General features: G+C 52.4%; 1 protein-coding gene across 3 annotated transcripts; it reads left to right on the top strand.

The window, feature by feature from the left end:
• Positions 1 to 4: 4 nt before the first annotated feature.
• On the top strand, positions 5 to 19,993 carry BMF (Bcl2 modifying factor). 3 transcript variants are annotated; one of them, XM_023735126.1, is made up of 4 exons: positions 5 to 1,379; positions 2,882 to 3,042; positions 17,537 to 17,634; positions 17,821 to 19,993. In XM_023735126.1, the coding sequence occupies exons 1-4, from the start codon at positions 899 to 901 to the stop codon at positions 17,858 to 17,860; spliced, it is 780 nt and encodes a 259-aa protein (XP_023590894.1). In that variant the 5' UTR covers positions 5 to 898; the 3' UTR covers positions 17,861 to 19,993. The 3 variants fall into 3 exon arrangements, with proteins under 3 accessions (XP_023590894.1, XP_023590895.1, XP_023590893.1); XM_023735127.1 differs by having other exon boundaries at positions 17,537 to 19,993; XM_023735125.1 differs by lacking the exons at positions 17,537 to 17,634; positions 17,821 to 19,993 and having other exon boundaries at positions 2,882 to 3,391.
• The last annotated feature ends 4,434 nt before the right edge of the window (positions 19,994 to 24,427 follow it).

Here is a 24,427-nt window from a genome sequence, read left to right as displayed (position 1 = left end):
GTGTGCGTGCATGCAGGGGGCTGGGTTGGGAGCATAAGATACTGGTTGGCTCCAAGCTCAGACTTCCAGGAGCCATCAGGTGGAGCAAGAGGAACTTCTTTACCACCAAATAACTCATATCAACAACTTGAATAGTACAGACAGCAAGTGAGGTCACGAAGACAGGGCTGAATTTCACTTCCTTCTATGAGGCAGGTTGTACCAATCTGAGGTTCAGCGCCACCAAGAATGCTAGGCTGTGGGGACAGGGATCTGAAGTCATGGAGGCTAGTGAGTAGATTGGGCTGGGGGTGGCTGGACACCTTGCCGGATATTGGACCTGCCCTCTAGGCCAGCAGTGGTGGACAGACAGCTCTGCTGGCCTCCAGGAGAGCTGCAGGGACTGACTTGGTGGGCCTTTCTCCCTTCCCTCTCCCAGGACAAGCTCTAACCACAGGCTGAGCCTGTTTGTTGCGTTGAGCAAGCTGGGGGTGGAGACTAGATGGGCAGCAGGGCGGGGCTTAGCAGGTTTGGAGGGAACCTGGCTCAGAAGGAGTGCTGGCTTTTGTTATTGCTGCTGAGCCTGGAGCTCAGCTCAGACTCAGCTGAGAGTTTGGTGGTTACTCCTCAGGACGGTGATTGTGTGTGTGTGTCTCTGTGTGTGTGTGTGTTGTGCGCACTGTATGGACAGGCAGTCAGAAAGGTCACAGCACCCTTCTGCACTGCCTCAGCAGCTCACAGAGGCTAGCCCTGGTTACCTTTCCACGGGTACCCTGTGTGCCGGTAGCAGCTGACCCTACCCCTGCTATTGCTCCCAACACTCAGAGTCCAACTTTGTTACCAGCCTGGATCAGAAGAAGAGGCCAAGGGGTGGGTGGCTCTAGGTGGCCCAGGGAAGGGGTGTGGGGAGTTCCTGAACATGAGGCAGTCTACAGTTTGGGGGTGGGTGTCACCCCGGTGGTGGGTGTGTCAGCAGTACCTGGCCCAGCTCCCTCAAAGCAGAGTGGGAAGCAAGGAAGAAGGCAGGGAGGGGAAAGGGGGGAGTCCTTCCAGGTATGGCCTGGTGGGGCAGCATCCCAGATGCCTGCGTTGCTCACTGACAGGGGAGATGGAGCCGCCTCAGTGTGTGGAGGAGCTGGAGGATGATGTGTTCCAACTGGAGGATGTGGAACCCGGGACCCAGCCTGGGGCTTTGCTCTCTCCCGACCTGTTTGCCCAGAGCCAGCTGGACTGCCCCCTCAGCCGGCTTCAGCTCTTCCCTTTCACCCACTGCTGTGGCCCTGGGCTTCGACCCACCAGCCAGGAAGATAAGGGCACCCAGACCCTTAGCCCAGCCTCCCCAAGCCAGGGTGTCATGCTGCCTTGTGGGGTGACCGAGGAGCCCCAGCGACTCTTTTATGGTGAGTGCTGTTAGTCCCAGAACTCCTCCCACAGAGGTTGGGGGAAAGAGGGGACTTCCCCTCCCCAAACCTGCCCTTTGGTATTATTTCCTTCCCCAGTTTGAGCAGTGGGGGCAGTTCATCCCTGCCTCTTGCCTCCTGCCTCTCTGCTTGGTATTGCTGCTCACCAGTCTCCTCAGGCCCCGAGATGACAAACTGCCCTGCCCTTCTTTCTATTCTTTGGTCCCTTCCTGGAGGGTGTTTTCTTGGGCAGGAGAGAGGGTCCTGGGCCTCAGCGTGTCCATCCTGTGCCCCCGTGAGTGGCCCAGGCTTTGATGTACTGGTGGTGATGTGCCATCCACCGTGGTTGATGTTGCCCCAGGGAAGGCTGGGGATTCTGTGACTGTGTTGACATTGAAGGGAAAAACCCAGCCCCTTCTGAGAAGCAAGGTTCCTCAAGGCAGAAGGTGGCCCCCAATTGTCATTTGGGACTTTCTGTGCTTGGAAGGGGAACTAGAGAAAGAGGTCAGGCCTGCCTGGGCTCTGTGCCAGCAGAGGGGCCCTTTCCAAGGCTAAATCAGACAAGACCCCTTCATTTGTGGGCTTAAATAGCTTGTTTTATGAGACATATGCCCTCCTTTGGCAAAAGGGCAGGGCTAGACACTCAGTCTGTTTTCTTCATTTAATACAGTAGCGTTTGGAGGGAGGGGAAGGGTTCAGAGGCTATCTTGCTTGTGTCTGATGGCTCAGTGAGGAGACACTGCAGTTATTCCCAGAGGGCGCTGCCCTGTAGGGCAGTTCTGGCCAACTGATTCTGGTGGAGTCTGAGAAGCTGGATAAGACACAGAGACCAGGACGGAGGAGGCTGGTGGGCGGGCGCCTCTAGTGGCGGCTCTCATGCCCATGCTCGGTAAGTGTGGAGACGCTCGCTGGTCGAGAGGCCTCGCCTCGGATGTCTCCAGAGGAACCTGGCTGTTCGGTGGGTCTGAGGATTTTTCTCTCCCTCGTTTTTGCGCTGCTGGCCAGAGCTTCAGGAGCTGGGACCAGCCTACTTCTGCTGCACTGAAAAAGTGAAGATGCTTTTTGGTCTTCTCTTTCTTTGACCTTTGCTTTGCTCAACGCAGAAGCTCTAGAAAGCTGCTTCCAGGGCTTTTCTAGAGGAGAGCCTTAGCTTGCTACTACAGGAACAATATCCTGTGGTCAAGTGTAGCCTGCTGAGTAAAGGCAGAAGGTTGGCGAGTTCACCCACACGTATTACTGCCCTGGCCTTTACTGTGGCACTGACGGGTAGACTGGGATCCTGCTCTTCTCCCCTCCTAGCATTAAAGTTTAAACACTTGGGGCGCAGGCAAGTCAGGCTGTCTAAGCTTGGCAGTGCACCCTGATGAAGCAGGCTGGGTTCGGCTTCCTTCCCACACCAGGGTTGAGTTCAGCCCTGACTGTCAGCCCGGAGTGTGGACCACGGGGAGGAAGATGGGGCCGTTATGGAGAATGCTGAGATATGGGCCCTCTGTCTTTTGCAGGCAATGCTGGCTACCGGCTCCCTCTCCCTGCCAGTTTTCCTGCAGGCTTGCCCCTTGGGGAGCAGCCCCCCGAAGGGCAGTGGCAGCATCGAGCAGAGGTACAGGTTGCCCGAAAGCTTCAGTGCATCGCAGACCAGTTCCACCGGCTTCATATGCAGCGGGTAGGCCTGGGGCCTGGGGGTCGGGTGTGCCTCAGTCCTCTGTCAGCAGCTCTGTCTCTGCCAGGCCTCAAGAATAGGGTCCCAGAGTTTTGCCCTTTGCTATTGGGATTCCCAGGGACTGGATGGGCCCGACTGGAGAAGCACTTTTGCCTTCCTCTCTGAGCTCCAAGTTGGTTATCTGCCCATTCTCAGCTCAGGCACCTGAAGAGTGAGATGGTGGGAGAGGCTGTGATTGCTTGCTGGGAATGGGTGACTTTCTACATACATACTGGATTGACAGACTCTCTCTTCACAAAGCCAGGGGATTGTCCCTCACAGACCTGAGGGGAAGATTTTCAGGATGCTGCGGTGAGACTGGATGGTGGGGGGTGCCTGGCTGAGGTGCAGTGGGGAGTGGGTAGCCGGGTGAAGGGATGGGGCCTGAGTGGGGGAAAGTGGTGGAACCAGTTGTAACCTGACACTTTCCAGCTGGGGAGGCCGCTCCTTACTGTCTCTGTCTGGGAACTGGGGCCTGGGACTCTGGAGAGTGTACCTCAGATAGTGTCTCCAGACCAGCAGGCGGGCGGCCGGGCACTTGGCCGGGTGCTTGGCCAGCAGCCTGGCACCAGCCCCGCCAGGGCGGAGCATCGCATGTCAGCCAAGCATGTGGCAGAGTCCATCAACAAAAGTGGCGGCTGGCAGGCTTGTGCTGGAGGAGCCTTCCGTGCCACAGGCTGGAGGCTCCCTGGCTCCGTGGCTGTGTCGCTGGGCTCCCAGGCACTTAACACTTCCTTTCTGGGCCGGCTTTCGGGATGGCTGCCAAGGCAGGGAGAGGAGCCGGAAGCTGGATCCCGGCTAGGACAGCCACTGCTGAAGCAAAGGCATGCCACCTAGAAGTGACTATATTCCCTAGCTGTAAGACTGGTGTCCCTCGCCCAGTGGGTTGTCTGTGCCTGTCTGTCTGTCAGGAAATCAAGGGAATAAATAACCTCCCATGACTGGGCAGACCCTGAGGTTAGATAAGTAACTTAAGGTGATTGCAGGAGTTACGGGGGCCGTGGTGGTTCAGTGGTAGAATTCTCACCTTCCATGCAGGAGACCTGGGTTCGATTCCTGACCAGTGCACCTCATGTGCAACCACCACTAGCCAGTCAGTGGAGGCCTGAGTGTTAAACAGTGATGCTGAACAGGTTTCAGCGGAGCTTCCAGACTAAGACAGACTAGGAAGAAAGGCCTGGTGATGTAGTTCCAAAATTCAGTCAGTGAAAACCCTATGGCTCACAACAGTCCAGTCTGCAGCCACGGGTGAGGATGATGCAGGACTGGGCAGCATTTCCTAACATTGTACACAGGGTCACCATGAGTTGGGGGCCAACTCAGTGACAGCTAACATCAATAACAGCAACAAGGGCCAAACCATTGCTAGCAACGGGGTGGCGGGGTGAGGGAGGGAAATGACTTTGGATTTCCTGAGCACAGGCTGTGAGGGGTTCAAAGTGGTTAGTGCTCTCTGGCAAGGAGTTCTGTGGGAGGTATTTAAGAAAGAAGTAGGGCTAGTCCTGGTCTTGGTAGGCTCTCCCTGGTGACTTAGTGATCAGGAAGGGAGGGCAGTCCTCTGCTTGGATAAAAAGGCAGCCTGGCCTCCTCTGGCCCAGAGCTCCCGTCCCTCTTACCTCCTTTGAGTGTTATGTGGAAACTTGGCTTAGAGTTTCCCCTTCAGCCCATGTGTGGACTCACTCTGATTCTTGGTTTCATCCTCTTGGCTTTCTTCCTGCTCATTCACTCCACCCTAGTTATTCAGGCCTGTGTCTGAGCCTAGCTCAGAGCTGATAGGAGGACGCGGGGGTGGTGGGTCTTCTAGGTTCATCTCAGCTGCCTGGAAGGCAGCTTTCTTTGTTTGCAGTGGATCTGATCTCTCTCAACATTTCTTTCCCAGAAGAGTCCCTCATCCTTTGGGGAACCCCTGTAGGCTTGGGAGCAGGCTGGGGGACCTCCCTTGCCCAGCTGTGCCCTGGCTCAGGATTAGAACCCAGTCCAAGGGTCTTTCTTCCCAACTCAGTCCTGAACAGGACGGAGAGGCCTAAACCCGCTCTTTGCTGTTCAGCACCATTTCCCCAGTTCGGGATTGCTCTTTGAGGACACAGGGTCAACCCAGTAGTTGTGCTGTCCAGTTCTAAAGGGGGTGCTGTCCTCCCAGCCAGAGCCATCCCAAGTGGGGAAAAAAGGCGGCAGAGCAGGCAGAGCTGGAGGTCAGCTGCATGAGACCCTCCCCTTCCCTGCCTCTCACCCCACACTGGCGCCCGAGCTCCATGTGCCTCCCACCCTCCTGCCATCTGCCTGCTTCTCCCACCCTGCAGTAGGCTGGCCAGCAGGACCCTTCTAGCCCAAAGGGCTGGTGTTTCCAAAGTTTCCATTACCAAGAGCTAGGCCCCACTTTTTGTCTTCTCCTTGAGAATTCTCCCCAGAGTCCGCTTGCTTTGAACTCTCCTGCCCACTGACTGCTCACAGACGTTCACCAGGAGCACACACTGCCGGAGAAGGGCTAGGTGACAGCTACAAGTAAATGGAGCACTGGCCCTCCTTCCAGGGCCTTTAGCATCCAGTTTTCAAAAGTGAGTCATTTTCTGAATTTGACCCTTACATACATTGTGGTTTGATATTTCCCATCTAGAAAGTACTGCTGTCACTCCTACATCCTTGCTTATCCTTTATCTTCTTTCCCTATCTCCTTCCTTCATCCTTGTAGGTAGGGACACTGAGGCACTGGAAAGGAAGTGATTTAGGATTAAGTCTAGGCTTTTGATGCAAACACAAAAGACCTAGGTTTCGTTACCAGCTCTGCTACCTACTCCATAAGACCAAACCTGTTGCCGTTGAATCGATTCTGACTCATTGCAACCCTGTAGGACAGAGTAGAACCGCCCCATAGGGTTTCCAAGGAGTGGCTGGTGGATTCAGACTGCCGGCCTTTTGGTGAGCAGCCAGACTCTTACCCACTTCACCGCCAGGGCTCCCTACCACCTACTAGCTATCGAGAAGTCACTTGGCTTCACCAAGCCTATTTCCTCTTCTGTAAATTGGAGCTTATACCACAGACTTTTATGGTGAAGATTGAGTGGGAGAATACCTAACGAAAGTTCCAGGCACACAGTAAACCAGTTGCCATCAAGTTGATTCTGACTCATGGTGACCCCATGTATGTTAGGTAGACCTGTTCAGAAGTAGATTACCAGGCCTTTCTTCCAAGGCACCTCTGGGTGGACTTGAACTGCCAGCCTTTTGGTTAGCAGCCGAGTGCCCAGGAACTCCAGGCACATGGTAGATTTTCCTTCTGTCTGTGTATAATTCTGATCAGCCCTCACATTTGTTCTGGTCACAATTCGTTTCCCACTCAGCTGCCAAGCTGATCCCTGAGGAGAGATGCCTCTCCTGAGCTCCAGTCCACCTGCTGGGTCCAGGGGAACCTCTGTCCAAGCTGGTCAGCTGTGGGCCTCGGCTGCATGACAGCTCCTTTTTCATTCGTTTCTCCTCAGGGAATGAGGGCCATTCCCCATCAGGTTAGGCTGACTTTAGACAGCTGAGAGGGACAACCCAAGAAGCAATAAGAACAGTGAGGAGGCCTGCTCATCTTCTTTCTCCTCAGATCTGGGCCAGTGTCCTGGGACCAGACAGTGGCCATTGGTCTGGAAGTCCTGTAGGAAGTGCGAGCTCTTGCTTTTTGTCCCTGGTCACACACCTCAGTTATTCTTTTTTTGTGCAAAGCCTCCCTAGCAGATGTGACTAGAGGTGCGGAGGGCGTGACGAGGCGGTGGTGTTATAGAATGGCATTACGGCAGATTGAGTCTATCAGCGTGACCCCAGATGCAGTAGGTCCCAGATCCCCCGGGGGTCAGTTTATGCAGGCCACACGTGCCTCTCAGCACATTTCCCTCCGAGCCTTGCTGGGTAGAGGTCTAGCCTAGTTGCCCGAGTGATCAGGGTGGCTCCTCCGGGCTGATAGTCAAGAAACGAGGCAGAAGATCAGAGTCAGTGAGGGGTACCCTGGCGGCCCCTTGGGTCTCCAAAGCAGCAAGAGTTGGAGGCAGAGTGAGTGGAAGTAAACACGTTTTCCAACCGCGTTGCACAGCCCGCTCTTCCTTTGGCTGGGTCTGAAGTGGGAGGTTTCGCTCTGTTCCTCTGAGGGCTGAGCAGCAGGTGAGCCCAGTGGTCTGCTGACTGGGACCTGTCCTTGACCTGGGCTCTGTGAGGGTGGTGCCCTGGTGTTCAGGCATCCATCCAGCTTCTGCACGGAAGGAGAGGGTGCACATTCACGTCCTAGCTATGCGCCCGGGCTGCTCTGGCCAGAATGTCTGTTTTCTAACTTCTTTCCCCTGCCATGGTCTCCTCCTGCATGGGCCTGCGAAGGGGCACACGGGCGGCGGCTGGTGCCTCTCTCCGTAGGAAAGTCTCCCGTCCCAACGACATCATCATAAAATGCATGGGAGTATTTCTCGGCAACTCTTAAGAAGCCAGGGATTCTCAAAACAGCTGCCATCATCTGACAGGGATCACAATAGAGGGTCCCGGACAGAGCTGGAGAAAAATGTAAAACAACCTTCTAACTCAAGAAAAGACCGACTTACTGGCCTGACAGGGACTGGAGAAACCCTGAGAGTGTGGCCTCCGGACACCCTTTTAGCTCAGTAATGAAGTCACTCCCGAGGTTCACCCTTCAGCCAAAGATTAGACAGCCCCATAACACAAAACGAGACTAATGGGGCACACCAGCTCAGGGGCAAGGACTAGACGGCGGGAGGGGACAGGAATGCTGGTAACAGGGAACCCAGGGTCGAGAAGGGAGAGCACTGACATGTCATGGGTTTGTTAACCAGTGTCAGAAAACAATATATGTACTAACTGTTTAAGGAGAAGTTAGTTTGTCCTGTAAAGCTTCATCTAAGTATAATAAAAAACAATAATAATAAAAAATAATTGAAAAAAAGAAAAGCAGCTATCATAGACCGCTGAGTGGTAAAGCTACAGGAGGGTTGAAATTCTTCACGTTGGAAATTGCTTTTTCACTTGGACAAGGAGTGGCCCCGTTCAGGACAGTCAGATTTGGAAATTCCCTGACTAGTAATAAGAATTTTTAGAAAATGCAATCTGAGAAAAACGTCAGCCACTCAGTTTAAACCATCTTTAGTTGTAATATTGCAGAAAGGGTCCTGGACTTGGAGGCCAAGCTGGGTTCCAATCCCAGCTCTGCCACTTACAAGCTCTGTGTTCATGGGCAAATCATTCAACCTCCCCAAGCCTCGGTCTCTAATCCTGACCTTGCAGAGCTGATGTGAGAGCACTTCGCACATTGTAATACATGTCACTGCTAAGAGATGGACAGTTTAACACTTGGGGAAGTGTGTTAGAAAGGATTTCACTTGGACCTGGCTTTGTAGTTCGTGGGGAGCCCTTTTGGAAGCTATGCTCAAATTGTTGTTGGCACGGCTTATTAACTAGCAACTTCGCTAGCAGCCCAGCAGCCCCTGACTGCTTCCTGACCCTTTGGGATGCTCTCCTTGTTGGTGAGTGTTTTCTGAAGCTCTGATGGTGGCTTTAAATGGCAGCAGCCCTGGGTAGAGGTCCCAGAGATTGGCCCTGGAGTGAGAAGGGCCCCTGAGGAGCCAGCCTCTGTTCTGGGAGCAGTAGGTTCACCTAGGACAGTGCCAGGGGACAGATGAGGGTGTGCGTGAGCGCCTGTGCCAGGGCTCGGGGCCCTGTGTTTGCTCTGTGGCTGGCTCTGTTTATATCACTCGCTATATTTAGCTTCTGAGTCATCAGCGTGGCTGACTGGAGGCTGAGTTCCCCACACACTCTGCACCTGACTGCTCTCTCTTCCAGAGAAGGGCCATGTAGTTCTGCACAGTCCATTCCTTCCCGACCAAGGCAGGCCGTGGGGGTGGGGCTTGGCCTTTGCTTTTGTTTTTCGGGGTGGGGGGTGGGTGGGGGAGCTGGAGAAGAGGAGAGGGGCTCAGGGGAGGCACCGAGAAGGATAAAGAAGAGTGTTTGGTTTGCCTTTTGATCCACATCTGGCCGCCAAGACCAGAGCAAGAACAGTTAGTCTGTGTGTTGAGGGGGAAGGTTCCAACTTTCTTCCTTGCCCAGCTTGCTTTGTCCTGTTCAGGAAACTGACCCCAGGCAGGACAGCAGCAGCCAGCTGCAAAGACGTCAGGTTGGGGGTCAGACCCTTGGGGTTCCTTTTCCTCGGCTGTGTAGACCCCCTCTCCCTCCCTCACCCTTGACCAGGGCACATACCACTGTTCCTTCTGGAGTCCTGAAGAAGGTGCCCGTGTGTTTGATGGAGCTGTTCTCGGACTGAGGAAAACTGAAACACAGAGCAGTCCCTGGGGAAACTGGGTAGGGCCTCAGGAGTCCTTGGAGGTAATGGAAAGCTGGTGTTGAGCCAGGCTTAGGGCACCGGGTGGGACAGAGCAGCCCTGTATCCCCATCCCCAAAGCCCCCAAGACTGGAGCCAATGGCCTCGGTTGTGTTGGAGGGAACCCTGCTGTCTTCGACTGAGAGTTGCCTGGCCCAGGGTCGCCTTTTCTTCCCTGAAGAAGTGATTGTGGTTGCCATGGTGATGGGGGTCAGTGGCTTCAGTGTCCTGTTAGCACTGCTGGCTGGGCTGTGGAAGTTCTTGGCAAGGAGTATTTTTTTCCTTTTTCGCTTTGCCATGTTGCCCATTGCTCTGGTGGCTGGGTCAGAGGCAGTCTTAGGAAGTAAGCCCACTGGGCCCAACAGGCCACCCTGTGGGTTTCAGGATCCCTCACCCAGCTTGGCGACCTGGAGTTCTGAGCCCGGCTGCCCCGGCTGCCGTGACCCATCTCAGGGCGGGAAGTCAGGGATTTCCCCAGGACATTGTACATCTGCTGGGAAGGTGGTGCTCTGGGGTGGCCCCTGTGAGCAGAATGTGTTGACGGAAGTGCTCAACAAAGTGAGATGGGTCGTGGGTGTTGCCTGTCCTAGGGAGGGAAGCCTGGGTGCCGCCACAGGGCCCAGCGTTTGTGTGTATTTTCGTCATTCAATCATCACAGCGACCCTGTGCTTCTAGGCCCCGTGATCCTAGTTTTATAGGAAGCTGAGGCTCGTAGAAGTAGGATAACATGCCCAAGTGACACTGTAAGTGGCTGAGCCTGGAACCACAGATCTGACTGATTCTGAAACCATGGTCTTCTCCCACCCCATACCTGCTTATCAGTAAGCACCTCCCAGAAAGCTGGGACACCCTAGAGCCCCCACTCGCTGCCCGACCCCACTCTGCCCTGTATGACAACTTAGTTCTGTGTTACTACTTTTCTCCCATTAGACTGTGAAATAATTGAGAATAAGGTTTACCTCTTAATCACCTTTGTGTCCCTCATAACTCAGTTGGGTGCTTGATAAAAGCTTGCTGAATTGAGCAAAAACACCATCCCAACGTCTCTCAAGTGGAATTTTCCTCAAGTCTCTCTTCTCGCGAGTGTTCTTACTCTTGGTGGCAAGGCTCTGTCCTTCAGCCTTGGCCTGGGTAGGTTTAGAGTGTGAAAGGGGAAAGGGGAGAGGTAGGAAGCTTCACTTTATGGAGTGTCTCTCCTTATAAAGTAAGGTATATACTGTTCTACATTTTGAAGAAATTGAGCGTGGTTTCAGAACGCGGTCTGAAGTTCTAACTTTTATCTTTATTTCTGTTTGCTCTTCAGTTAGGTCTGACTCTGAAAAGCTTTATTTTTTCTGGTCCACAGCATCCTTACTAAATAGCTAATGATCTGGAAACAGTGTCTTTAAACATATGAGGGGAGCATCTCCATGGTGATTCTCTTTGAAAAGCGAATACTATTTTCATAATGCGAATAAACACACTAATATTTTAGTGAATGAATGTAGCTCTGGAGTCAGAAGTTAGAGGTCCGAGTAAACGCCCCCATCTAACTCGCTCGGGATAACTTTTCTGAGCCTTTGCTTCTCCATCTGTAAAATGGGATTGATCATACCTGCCCTCCCTAGGTCCCGGGTCTTTGTGAGGATCAGATGAGAAGACAGGACAGTGGTTTGTAAAGCATGGAGGGCTGTGTGTTCTAAGCCTGAGATGTTATAACATGTTACGTGTTTGGTAGGTTTGCATGTCGTATGTTAGATCCTTTTAAAGCTGGCCACAGCATTGCTTTGCTTTGCTCTCTGATTCTTTGGGATAAATTAGCTCTTCCTGGAGCATCTGGAACGCTGGCGACAGGCAAAGCCCCAGAGGGTGTGAACTGGATTCACGGGGAGAGGTAGAGGGAGATTCTTATCCAGCGAGGGCAGGGGACACTCTTTGTGCTCAGGGCGGAGGCCACGGTGGGGGGAATGAAACAGAATTTGATTTGTGTAATCCAACCTTGTCAGACAGCACAGCCCGCTCTTAAAAAAAAAAAAAAGAGCATTTTACTAGTTGGGCCTCTCCCCAGGCAAGAGGCTGATGCTATCACATAAAGTAAATCTTTAGACCTGGCCAGACATGAGTTGTTCCTGGCCTCAGACAAGTGGGTTATCTTGCAAGGCTGACTTTTATGTAGTCAGTGCGGTGTGCACTAATACCTAGTGTGCTCCACATGTGTTCCCTGATGTATAGGATGAATGGGCATGTGTTCAGTGACAGTGCTTTGCACCCAGTAGGGCTGACTGTCTTCATCCCCTGATAACGGCAAGAACGTGAGGCTGCCTCAGAGGAGAACCAGCCATAGGTCTCTAATGCCTGGTTGTGCTCTCTTGACAGAAGAGAATGCTTTTATCCACCATGGTAGGACCCCTTCCCTGGGAGCCTTCACTTCTGTTCTTTCCCTCCATGCCTTGACCCTACCCTCTAACCAGTTGCTGTCGAGTCCACTCTTGTGTGTCAGAGTAGAACTGCACTCCAAAGGGTTTTCAGTGGCTGATTTTTCAGAAGTAGATCGCTCGGTCTTTCTTCTAAGGTGCCTCTGAGTGGACTTGAACCTCCAACCTTTCAGTTAGCAGCCGAGCATGTTAACTGTACCACCCAGGGACTCTGACCTTATCCTCTAGACGTTGTGGATTGGAGGGCTCTGGTATAAGGTTAAACTCCCACCAGCGTTCCACCCTCCACCCAGGAGGGCACTCTGACTATGCATTCTGGGAACCCTCACTCTCTGCAGGTTCCCAGACTTTGTGAGGGGAGCTCAAGCAGAGTATGGAAGAGCTGGGCCTTGCACTGGAGGTTGGCACTCATTGATCTCAGATTATGTGCGGGGTTCTGGGCCACAAGCCTGGGCGTCAGAGGCCAAACACACTCTTTCCTGGTTCCCCCTTCCTTCTCCCCTTCCCCTACAGCGTCTCTGGAAGGATCCACGTTCTCTGGCGTTTGAGTGTCTTTGTGTGCTTCATCCTGTGTGGCGAATGTTGATTTCCTTCCTCCTTACTGTTTCTCTCCCTGACCTCCCTTCAAATCGTTTTTTCTTTCCTTTTTGGCCGGGCTCTTTTGTTGAATTTTTAGAAAAATATTTTATTTATTGTTGGCCCTCGTAATCAGAGCATTCTTTGATTCTCTTGGTACCAGACAGTTGGGTTTCCTTGGGGGAGGGGGCCCTTTTGAGGCTGCCGTGTGGCAGAAGACCGAGAGGAATATGTGTGGCATCTCGCTGGGTCCACGGAGGGGCTGAGGGGATGGTAGGTGGATTCCCAGGCCCGGCTTTGCTGGTCTCAAGGCTGTTACCACAGGCACCCCCAGGCCCGACACCAGGTAATTGCAGATGACAAACTCCAAATCACCTACCCTTAGGCTTGGAAAGCACCTCCATGATTTCCAGATACCTGTCTGTGGCCTGGCTGCCGCAGAATCACCTGAGCAGGATTTACATTTGGCTTGGCCACCGGGGTGAGTCCTCACTTTGGTGACACGAAACTGAAGGAAACACAAAATCCCTAAGTGTTTTCTTCTAGGCTATAGGATTATGACTGATTTTATTGTCTTCTCTGTAACTCCTTGTATTTTCCAATTTTTCTACAGTTAACATGAATTGCTTTGATGATTAAAACGTACGATGAATGATACCTCTGATTTTTAAAATGTCACCGAGGGTGCTTGTCCAAAACACAAGTTCCTGGGCCCCTTGCCTGGAGGTTCTGACCCAGTTGGTCTTGGTGGGGCCCAGGGACTGCATTTTCAACAGCACCTCGGTTGGCTCTGTCGACGTGGTCAGGTTTGGAAACCACTTAATCCAACACCCTCGTTTTACTGACAGGGATAGTGAGGGCTTAGAGACAGGCTGGTGGGAGATCCCAGCCTAAAGTCGGGTCCTCTGATTCCTGGTCCAGTCATCTCCCCACTGTCCAGAGTGTCTTCCTTGGCCAGATCATGAGCCCACGGACTCTCCCAGGCAGACGCAGGGACCACAGATCCTTCCTGAGGGTCTGTCTGTGTTCCCCACCTCCTGTACCTAGGTCTGCCTCACATAGAAGATTCCCAGGTCTCAGGACAGGTGGAAGCAGGGGCTTCCGGCTACCTCTTTGTAAGAGTCTGGATCTTTCCTGCCCTTTCTCTATGTGGTTAGAGTTTCCCAGTCCTTTCCCTGTTGCTACACACTCTGCTGTTTGGAAATTTCCATGGCGGCACACACCGTTGTGGGGAAAGCCCCCTTCTGCCAGTAGAGATTGAAGCTCACATTAGATTCATAATACAGCTAGAAGGTTCTCATGGCATTAACTGATCCAGCCCCATCATATTATAGTTAAGGAAACAGCCCTGAGAGGGAGAATGGGTTTGTTAAGGTCACATGCTAGTTCAGGGCAGAACCAAGATTAGAACCTGAGTCTCAGAGCTCCTTCAAGGACATCTCAGTCTGAGTCCAGCTGCTCACCCACAGCCACCCTAGGCAGCTGTTCTGGAATGTGCAACCTTGAGAATGGCTGTGTTACAGCTTGAGGCTGGTGTCCAGAAAAGCGATGTTTGAGTCTTGTCCTGCTGGCCGGTGGGACTGCCTCCCCGTCTGACAGTGCTCTAACCACATCTGCTTGACTCCTGGGATATATATATATGTATTTTTTTGTCTTTTCATTTTCTTTCTTTTTTTTTTATTGTACTTTAGATGAAGGTTTACAGAGCAAACTAGTTTCTCATTAAACAATACACGTATTGTTTTGTGACATTGGTTGCCAACCTCACGACATGTCAACACTCTCCCTTCTCGACCTTGGGTTCCCTATTACCAGCTTTCCTGTCCCCTCCTGACTTCTTGTCCTTGCCCCTGGGCTGGTGTGCCCCTTTACTCTTGTTTTATGAGGCTGTGTAATCTTTGGCTGAAGGGTGATCCTCAGGAATGACTTCATTACTGAGCTAAAAGGGTGTCCGGGGGCCATACTCTTGGAGTGTCTCCAGTCTCTGTCAGACCAGAAAGTCTGGTCTTTTTTTGTGTGTGTGTGTGAGTTAGAATTTTGTTCTACATTTTTCTCCAGCTCTATCCGGAACTCTCTATTGTGATCCTTGTCAGAACAGTCAGTGGTGGTAGCCAGGCACTGTCTAGTTGTGCTGGACTCAGTCTGGTGGAGGCTGTGGTAGTTGGAGTCCATTTAGTCCTTTGGACTGATCTTTCCCTTGTGTCTTTGGTTTTCTTTATCCTCCCTTGCTCCAGACGGGGTGGGACCAGTGGAATATCTTAGATGGCTGCTCACAAGCTTTTAAGACCCCAAACACTACTCACCAAAGTAGAATGTAGAACATTTTCTTTATAAACTATGTTATGCCAGTTAAGCTATGTTCTGTTGGGATGTTTTGAGGTGATTTGCTACTGCTGTAGTGAAGGGGGTGTAGAGTTACAGAGAAAGGTGGACGGTGGCCCTTATAACATGGTGGTGATAAGTGAGGACATTGCTCTAGAGCCAGGTGGTCTGGGTTCATATCGAGGCCCTGCACTTACTGGCTATGTGACAAGTTACCTAACCTCTTTGTTTTCTCATCTATAAAACGTGGCTAATAAGAAATGCCTACCTCATAGGGCTGCTGAGAGGAGCAAATGAGTTTATGCATACGGGGCAGTGAGTGCTTCTCACGCTATAACCCAAAGACCAGCCCGTTGCTGTTGAGTCGATTCCAATATGGCATCCCCATGAGTTACAGAGTAGAACTGCCCCATAGGGTTTTCTTGCCTGTAATCTTTACAGAAGCAGATCGCCAGGCCTTCCTTTCACTGTGCCGCTGGGTGGATTTGAACCACCAACTTTTAGATGAGTAGCCAAGCGCTTAACCGTTTGCGCCACCCAGGGATCTTCTTACATTGTAACGTGCCTCAGAATCATCTGGGGAGTTTGTTAAATGCGCATTCTAATTCAGTAGGTCTGCATTTTCTAACGAGGTCCCCGATGATGCTGAGGCTGCAGCTTCATGGAACACACTTCGAGAAGCAAGGATGCAGAACACCCAGAACAGAGCCTGGCACACTCAGTGTTGTCGCTTGTAGGATTGTTAATGGTTTTGCTACTTGGCCTTTTCAAAGAGGCACCTGAGGAGGCTTGGAATTCCAGCCAACCCGTCTCTCCAGGGGTCAGCGTCTTCCTGGATTCTCCTTCTGTTCCACTGTCCGACCTTTGCACCTGTCCGGAGCAGCAGCTGCGGGGAGTGGGGAGCAGGAGGAGGGGGTGGCTCTACCCAGCTGCTGCAGGGCTGAATGTTTTCTGAATCCGTTTTCACAGCGCTTTCCTCTAAGCAGCTTTGGTTAAGGCGGGTGTGTTTCCTCTTTTTACTCATCTTTGTTTACAAAACACAAGGAAGCCATCAGTCTCCATTGTCATAGTCCCAGTTGTCAGAGTAGGCCAGGCGTCCTCCTGGGGCATACCCTCCTGGGGCATACCCGACTTCCCTTCTCCTAGCAGTAGTGGTGCCTCCACACTTCTAGGTTGTCTTCCAGTTAACCAAAAGGTCGGCAGTTCAAATCCACCAGCCGCTTCTTGGAAACCCTATGAGGTAGTTCTGTCGTAGAGGGTCACTATGAGCTGGGATCGACTTCACGGCAACAAGTTTGGTTTTTCCGCAGGGGAAGGAAGAGTGCTGTTGCCCTGGACAGTGTGGGGGTGGGGGGCATTCTGTGTTCACTTGGGTTGTCAGGGCCCTCAGGTCAGCCTCGAGAGACTCTTCTTTCCCCTCCTGTCCTCTGTCTGTCTCTTCATGGCCTAAGGCAGAGTGACGGAACCCAGCAGCCTGCATGGTTGCCTGGGGAAAGGTCAGGAAGGCGGGTGGCCAGGTGTCACGGTGATGCTGTGGGAGTCCAGGAAGCCTGGGCTCTCTCCAGTTCCCCGCTGACCTACTCTCTGGCCCTCCCACCTGACAGGGAGTGGCCTGGTGGGGTTGGTGCTGTGTTAAAGACAGCCCAAGAGAGGGCCCCTGCTGTGCCCAGACACCTCCCATAAACTCTCTTGCTGACCGGCCCACTGAAGGAATCCAGGTCTAGCCTGTGATAGCTCTTTTCTGCCCACTAGGTTTCCATTCTCCATCTACTGAGGACCAGTGGGGAGGGCCCCCACCCAGTCCTCCTGCCCTGACAGACAAAGAGAGAACAAAGACTCGCGTCTTCCAGCCTCGGGAGAGTCTTCCCCCTCCCAACACCCCTCAGTCCCCTCTGGGCCTCTGCTGGCCCCTGAGAAATGGTACCTGTGTGCGCGGGGCACCAGCCACAGCCCTGTGAGTCACTGACCCTTGAACTTTGCCCCCAGCTTCCCTGCGTGACAGTAGGACCTGGGATAACCTCCGGAACGTAGTGTGCATTGTTTTTGTTTTGTTTTCAAGTATGTTCTTGCTTAACGTTTAATTGGCTCCAGTCAGTAGGAGAGCACTCCAAGAGGGATTATTTATGGCTTACTGTCAAGAGCGGCTATAAAAAGGGCAGCCGGGAGCTGGAGATGCTGGGAAGGGAGAGGGCGGGCGCAGGGGTGTGTGTGTGTGTCTGTGTGTCTGTGTGTGTGCGTGTTTGCACTGGATGAAATCAGATTTTTGCTGCCTCAGCAGTGTGGTTTAAATTGAAGATTAACCCTTTGACCTTCATAGTGTCAAATCACTTGCAGATGGAGGCTCCCCCCTCCTTTTCCCCCTTGTTCTCTGTGTTACTTTGGAGTTGGGGGAGAGAGGGGGGCACGTCTTCTCTTTCTTTCTGAAGAAAGTTTGTTGTTCATGCAGCTGAGGTTGGAGGGCTCAGGAGCCAAACTGATTAAAAGCAGCACTTGGCTAAACTCTGGAAAATCCTGCAAGCAGGGGAAAAGTTTAATCCCCTTGTGCACAGCCCATAAAGAGCCTGGTCTTTTCTTTTTCATGTTAAAACGGTGATTGTTTTAGGAGAACTTCTCTTTCTGCTCCTCCTTGCCACTTCTCCCTTCCCTCCTTCCACCCCCTGCCCCTCTGCCGTACTGGTAGGCTTAAGGTGCCGGCCCTGAGAAATGGAGATTGAACTTTTATTGGAAATGATCAGGAGTCCCGGAAAGCTGTGTTTGGGAGTGACGGTGATTTTTCCTTCGTGTTTTCCTGCAGCACCAGCAGAACCGAAATCGCGCGTGGTGGCAGATCCTTCTCTTCCTATACAACCTGGCTGTGAACGGAGAAGAGAACAGGAATGGGGCAGGTCCTAGGTGAGACTGGGCTGCCCTCTTCACACGGAGCACCAGGAGCACGGTCTGGAACAGGAAGGACACCGGGGAGGACTGGCACTGTGTCTTGTGAAGTTGTTTTTTGTTGTTTTGTGTTTTTATTTTTGAGATTTCTTTCTGTGTGTACATAAGACATACCCAAATGGGACCTTCTTTTCCCTGTTCAAGGCCTCGACCAGGAACGGCGGCCTTTGTCAAACACTGTTGAAGGAAAGGCTGATGTGTCTGTGATGGTGAGACCTCCCAAAGACTCTGACAAGTAGATTCTTCAATCAGCAGTTGTCAAAGATGACTAGTTAGTGCTGTCCTCTGGGGAGTGCACTGTAGCTTTTCCCCAGGAACTCAGTGAAGAGAAAGGAGACTCAGTTAGCCTTCCAGTTCCACCAGACCCAGCAGTCTTCCACCGTGGATGGGGGCGGTGATCTCAACGGTGACATTGCTTTACCCCCACCAGGGCTTCAGCCAGGGACTTTCCAGCTGAGTATGGCAACTTCACTAGGCCGATCAGCCAGCTTCATGTCTGGGTTCTGATTTGGCCCAGCCAGTGCCCACTTCAAGGGCTCAGGGATTCTTGCCCAGCTCCTGTCATCTCCAGCAGACCTCAGGGAGGGTTGGGTTTCTCCAAGGACTCCTCAAACGTGCTGTTAAGTGAACCAGACTTCTGGGTAGGCCTCAAATCTGACCTGGTCTCGCTTGGAGGGCCCAGGATTGGTCCTGAGGTACAGAGCCACTGCCACTTCTGGCTGCCTCGGACCGGCTGGGTGTCAATCACGGATGCTCCGAATAGCCAGTCATCGTACTGTAGCCAGCAGCTTGTGCCTTTGTCGGCTCCTTCTTCAAAACACCCAGCCACCCAACTGCACTCCACCCCCCTGGAGGGCATAAAGGGACAGCTTTTGCAGTCTGGGAAATGTGGCAGCTGTCCCACCTGTGAGTAAGTCAGCCCTACAGGAACCCAGACGCCTTGGTTTCCTTGGAAACAACGTACCTCCTCCTCCTTACCCCATTCCTTTTTCACACCTAGTAGGATACAGGAAGAAGCCAGGACAGTGGTTTTGTCAGCTGAAATGTGTCTTTTAGAGTAACAGACAATGATTAGAGTGTGGAACCGTCAAAGCTGGGTACACATTTCCTGTCTTCCTCCAGCTTCCCGCTAGGCCAGAAGGCGAGCTCTGGAACTCAGCGGGACCACCGCTCCCTCTGTACGTCTTCTTTTCTCTCCCTGCTGGGGCACTAATGGAGAGAATTTAACGCAGCCTGTCTGGCAGGTCTGATAGCAGACCTATCTGAAAAGACACAGGGCTTCTGTTAACCAGACATCTAGGAATTAAATTATAATTTTTGCATTTCTAAGGAAAGATAACATTGGTGCTAATGGTGGTGAAGCAAGGCCCTAAGGAAAGGTGGCTTCCTTGGGCAGAGAAGGCCCCAGGGGCTACCCAAGGAAATTGGAGGAGGAATCCAAAGGGGACTCTCAAATCTGAACAAGCCCAAGCTTCTCTGATTCTGCAGAGAGGAGGTCTTCAATGCTGTTGAAGGGGGCATTGATCCGGATGTACAGTTGGGCAGTTGTTCGCTCGAAACAGCACACGCAGAGGGAGCTAGTGGAGGCTGAAGTCCCACCTGTGCTCTGCTAAGTTCCATGCCACGATGTAGGCTCTCTCTGCCCAGAGGAAGGGGTGCCTTTTCCTGTTTTGCACGATGGTGCCATATGGACTCACAGTGGCTCTGAGGAGGACATCAAACTGTGTATAAGCCTTTGTTTTGTTCTGCTTGGATGTCCTGGAGGTGTCACCTCTTTTTGGCCAGAATTATATTCTCAGGGTGCGTACCATGGTCTGTCTGCTACAAAGGGGAGTTCCTGCTCACAAGGAGAAGGAGCCCAGGGAACAGGCAGGAGGGCTGGTTCTGGGACACGCTGACCATTGTGACACCCGACCTTCCCTGCTTGTCTCCACACCGTTTTGTGATGTGTGTGTCTCCTCTCCTGGAGCAAGGCTGTGACCAGCAGGTTGCTGATGTGTGCTTGGCTGTGCACACAGGAAACCAGGACTACCCATGCTGGCCACTTTGAACCCTGCTTTGCAGACTTTCCACCTGACCTTTCCACACACATGCATAGGTGTGTGAGATCAAACGGTCTAGGCCTTGGCACTGAGGCACAGCCGTCAGCTTCAGAGACCTGGGCAGGCCCAGGCTGGATGCCCTGTGGCCTGCGCTGAGAACTGAACCCCAAGTTTGACAAGCCCATGGAACGCTGAGTCTGGGCCAGGTGGAGGGTGGTCTGACTGCATTGTCCATCCAGTGTGAGGCCAGGAACTCTCTCACTATCCTTAGTCAAGCCAGGGCAAAATTTAAAAGTGTCCCACTAGCTTTTACTCTCCCTCCCCCGCTTCCCCCCTCCAAAAAAAAAAAAAAAAATCCCAGGAGGGAGCTGGCAGAATAGCCCCAGGAGGGAGCGAGGTTCCTTCTGGCTGGCTGTTTTAATTGGCCTCATCATCTACACTGGTCCTTTCCCCCTCCCTGGTGAGTTGGCCAGAACCTTCAGCCTCAGGAGACAGCCCCGCTGCTGGGGCCCCTGCCCCCCCCCCACTCCCTCACCCCCCTCTTCCCCCAGCCTGGCTCTCTCCCGTTAGGGGGTGGGGAATCAGGTTTAGAAGGAGGGAGAGTCTGACCTGGGTCCTGACCTGTAACCAGCTAAATACTTGTGGGGCTTTTGTGACTTGCTGGGGTGGAGAGACTGAAAACCCCCCTCCTTCATGGAGAAATGCCCTGGAGGGCGGGAAGCTTGATACTCAACGGTCAGAACAGCCCTTCTAATTCAGAACCCCAGAGGAGAAGTCTCTAGAAGCCAGTAGACACAGCTGGGGAGGGACCCGCCCCCCGCCAGACATCTGACTCCCCCAGCGAGGCTGGAGGACGACTTAGCCTGGCCTCTGCTCTTTCAAAGTCTGGACCGCTGGAGAGCTGCCCCCCACCCCCGCGGCGGCCTTCTCTTGCTCAATCTGAGGTAGAAAAAGATCACCTCTGAGTGACCTCCAGCCCCCAGGGAGTAGGTCTGTGTCCAGAGCTCAGGAGGCCTGTTCAGAGGGGCCAGGCTGACCTGTCTAGCCCAGAGAAGCACGCCACCGCCCCGCCCCCGCAACCGGTCCTGGGCTCCGGGCCTCGGCATGGGGCGGGGAGAGGTTGGTTGGGACTCCAAGAGATTCGTCATCACCTGGAAGCCTCCCGGGAAGGGGGTGGGGGAGCCACTGTGGCTGTCCTGGTTAACAGGAGAGCCTGTCTCTTTTTGGGGGACTTGAAGGGGCAGAGAACAGCAGAAGCAAGAAGACTTGTGGTGCCGCCAGCCGCTCTACGGGGCTTCCTGCCAATCAGTGCTGCAAGGGCTGGAGGAAGCTGCAGGGTCCCTGTGTGTAGGCGGGGACCCTGGGGGAGAGGCCACTCTGGCTGGACTGTTTCAGGAAGGGGTTAACCTGTCAGCCTGCGAAGCCTCCAGGGGACACTGTGGGCAGTGGGCAGACTTACTGCTGGTGGGGACTTGAGTCTTAAACGAAAAGCAAAAGCAAGGCGAGCTCATCCGTACATACACCAGCATCCCGGGCGGAAGGTTCTGGTGCTTGCCAGGGGCTGCTGCCGGCTCCTGGGCCTCACAGCCCGGCTGCGCAGGTGGCTGCCTGTCCCTGCTCTGTGAGCACTGTCCAGCAGCCTGTCCCGTCCCTGGACCCACAGGTGCTGTCCAGGGGGAGACCCAGTGAGAATGTAGCATTTCCTTCATCCCCAGGTTAGTTGCCCTGGGGTCTCTGGACTCCTTGGCCTCTGGGAGAGGGACAAGGAAAGAGAGGGAGGGGTATGGGGACTTCTGTTGTTGTTACCTGTACAGACTATTTGACTTTGTGTTCCTCACATGCATATGTGTGTGTAGCTTTTCCTCATCAGTTGGTACAGTTGTTAATAAAACCATTTAAAGCAAAGCTGGTCTGTCCTTTTCAAAGTGTGGTGGAAATGCAAGATTGGTCAGACTCCAAAGTTGTTTCTGAACTGCCATCCGGAGCAACCCTGGAGGCCCTGGCTTTTGTCAGGACTTCCTGTCCCCTCTCGGAATTGAGAAGAGTGATTCTGACTACACCGTAAGCAGCAAAGCAGAGGGGCTTCCTTGGGTGGAAAGACAATGGGCTTTGGAGACAGACCTGGATTTGAACTTTGGTTCCAGCCTCCACCAGCTGAATGGTTTTGGGCCGCTTCTGTCACTTCCTGAGCCTTCAGTTATTCATGTGTCACATACAGCTGTGTCTGCCAGGGAGTCCCTGGGTGGGTGGTGCGTACGGTTAACACACTCAGGTGCCTTGGAAGAAGAGCCTGGCAATCTAATTCTGAAAAATTAGCCATTGTCAACCCTATGGAGCACAGTTCTACTATGATACACATGGGGTCGTGATGAGTCAACTTGATGGCAACTGGTTTTTTAGGCCTGCCTTGCAGGGTTAAAGGAAATGGGTGCAAAGACGTGACCACTGCTGGCACACAGCAGTAGAGGCACCACAGTGATGGAAAAGTCCCAGGGCGGCCCGGCTCACATATAACCCTGCCCTGCAATCAAGCTGGGCTTCGCTTTCTTTTCCTCAAGGTAGCATCTCAGGAGGCATGTTAGTTGTAGGGGGGCTTCATGGCTTACATTTCTTTCTTTGTGGATTAACGATTTGTCTGACTCCAAAGGGACATTCAAAGCTCTTGACAGGGTTCAGCTAATCTTTGGGAAAAACTACTCCTGGTCCTATCGGCCATAAGTTGTGAGCAAAAGGGCCAACTGGTCTTGCCTGTGCCAGGCCTCTGTGATTTAGAAGTCTTCACACCCTAGGGACCAGCCTTGGACTCCGTTTCCTACAATCAGAGAGTTGGCGCTTGAAGCTACATTGAATCATCTAGTCTAACCTCCTCATTTTAAAAATGAGTAAACTGAGGCCCAGGAAGGGGACATAGTTTTCTATTTGGGTTTTTAAAAATAGCTGAGTCAGTCTGACGGGGGCTCTCGCCACCCATCTGTGATTTCATATGGAAACTGCTACACTGTTGGCCATATCTGCATAGAGGCCAACACTTGTCTATTTTCAATGCCAAATAATTGTCTCTTCTCTGTGAAACATGGCACTTCTCGCCGTTCCGTATTTGGACAGAGAGGTTTATTTGTACTGGAGTCTGGTAGAAGTGGGGCCAGTGCCACGTCCGGATGTTATTCTACATTTCACATGCTGGTTGTAGTTGAGCCCATTAAGCAGCTCTTAGGAGGTATGGTTAAGAGTTCGGCTGCTAACCAAAAAGGTCAGCAGTTCAAATCCACCAGCTGCTCCTTGGAAACCCTATGGGGCAGTTCTACTCCGTCCTATAGGGTCACTATGAATCAGAATCGACTCGACGGCAACTATAAGGTACATGAGGTGCCCTGGTGGCACAGTGGTTAAAAGGTCAGCAGTTCAAATCCACCAGCTGCTTCTTGGAAACCCTATGGGGCAGTTCTACTCCATCCTATAGGGTCGCTATGAGTCAGAATCAACTTGATGGCACACAACACACACGAGATACGTGTTATCAGGAGGGACCCGTTCCTAGAGAAGGCCATCATGCTTGGTAAAGGGTCAGCGAAAGAGAGGAAGACCCTCAATGAAATGGATTGACACAATGGGCTCAAACATAGAAAGGATTTTGAGGAAGGTACAGGACCGGGCAGTGTTTCGTTCTGTTGTTTCACTATGAGTTGGAACCAACCTACCAGCATCTAACAACAACACAAGGAACACAGGGAATTAGTAGGTGATTGGGAATAGTAATATTTTTCTTTCACGTCATCTGCTTCTACTTTAGGTAGGGCCTGTACTCAGCTGCTGAGGCTAGAAACCCAAGAACTCACCAGGACCCCCCGCTTCCTTTCTCTGACCTCTCCAGAGGCAGTACCGTGAGAAGTTAAAGGCACAGTGGCCCAAGTTTGAACTGGGGTTCTGCTGCTCACCAGCTGCGTGACATTGGGCAGGTCACTAACTTTTCGGTGCTTCAGTTTCTCCTTTATAAAATGAGATAATACCTACTTGTGGGGTAAAAAATTAACTTTACCCAAGGAATTTGGTCTTTGTCCTTGGTTCCTGAGAGAGAACCTCTGAAACCTTGGGATTTCCTCAGTGATTGACATGTCTTTGATGAGGCCTCCAGACCACATCTGAGGGTTTACGCTAATGACGTACCTCTTGGGTGGGGCTGGCGAGGTCAGAAAGATCTTGCCCTGTGTTGTCAGCTGACCTCGGGAGGGGGGAATGATTCAATCAATCATGCCTAATGGGCCCTAATAAAGACTCTGGACATGGAAACTCCATGGGCTTCCTGGTTGGTGAAAGACTTTAATGCAGTGGGAGGGTAGAATGTCCCTTTTTGAGACAAGGTAGCTCTGCGTTGAGAATCCTCCCAGACTTTAGCCTATGCGTCTCTTCATTTGTATCCCTTTTGCTAAAATGAAAGGGTGGAGTTTCTGGGTGGTGCAAACAGTTAATGAGCTCAGCTGCTAACTGAAAGTCTGGAGGTTTAAGTCCACCCAGAGGCACCTCAGAAGAAAGGCCTGGTGATCTAGTTCTGAAAAATCAGCCGTCGTAAATCCTATGGAGCACAGTTCTATTGTGACACGCGTAGGGTCACCATGAGCTGGAATTGACTTGCCTGCATCTGGTAACGTGTAATAAAACCATAATCGTAAGTATAGTACTTTCCTAGTTCTGTGAGTCATCCTTGCGCGTTA

The sequence above is a fragment of the Trichechus manatus genome, unplaced genomic scaffold (assembly GCF_000243295.1).
Source record: "Trichechus manatus latirostris isolate Lorelei unplaced genomic scaffold, TriManLat1.0 scaffold00076, whole genome shotgun sequence".
In the NCBI taxonomy this organism is placed as follows: Eukaryota; Metazoa; Chordata; class Mammalia; order Sirenia; family Trichechidae; genus Trichechus; species Trichechus manatus.
This window is presented reverse-complemented; position numbering and strand designations above follow the sequence as displayed.

Bases quoted from the DNA above. Each gene is read 5' to 3' on its own strand.
- BMF (XM_023735125.1), top strand. From the start codon at position 899: ATGAGGCAGTCTACAGTTTGGGGGTGGGTGTCACCCCGGTGGTGGGTG. The intron at 1,380-2,881 runs GTGAGTGCTGTT...TGTCTTTTGCAG, and splicing joins GCCCCAGCGACTCTTTTATG to GCAATGCTGGCTACCGGCTC.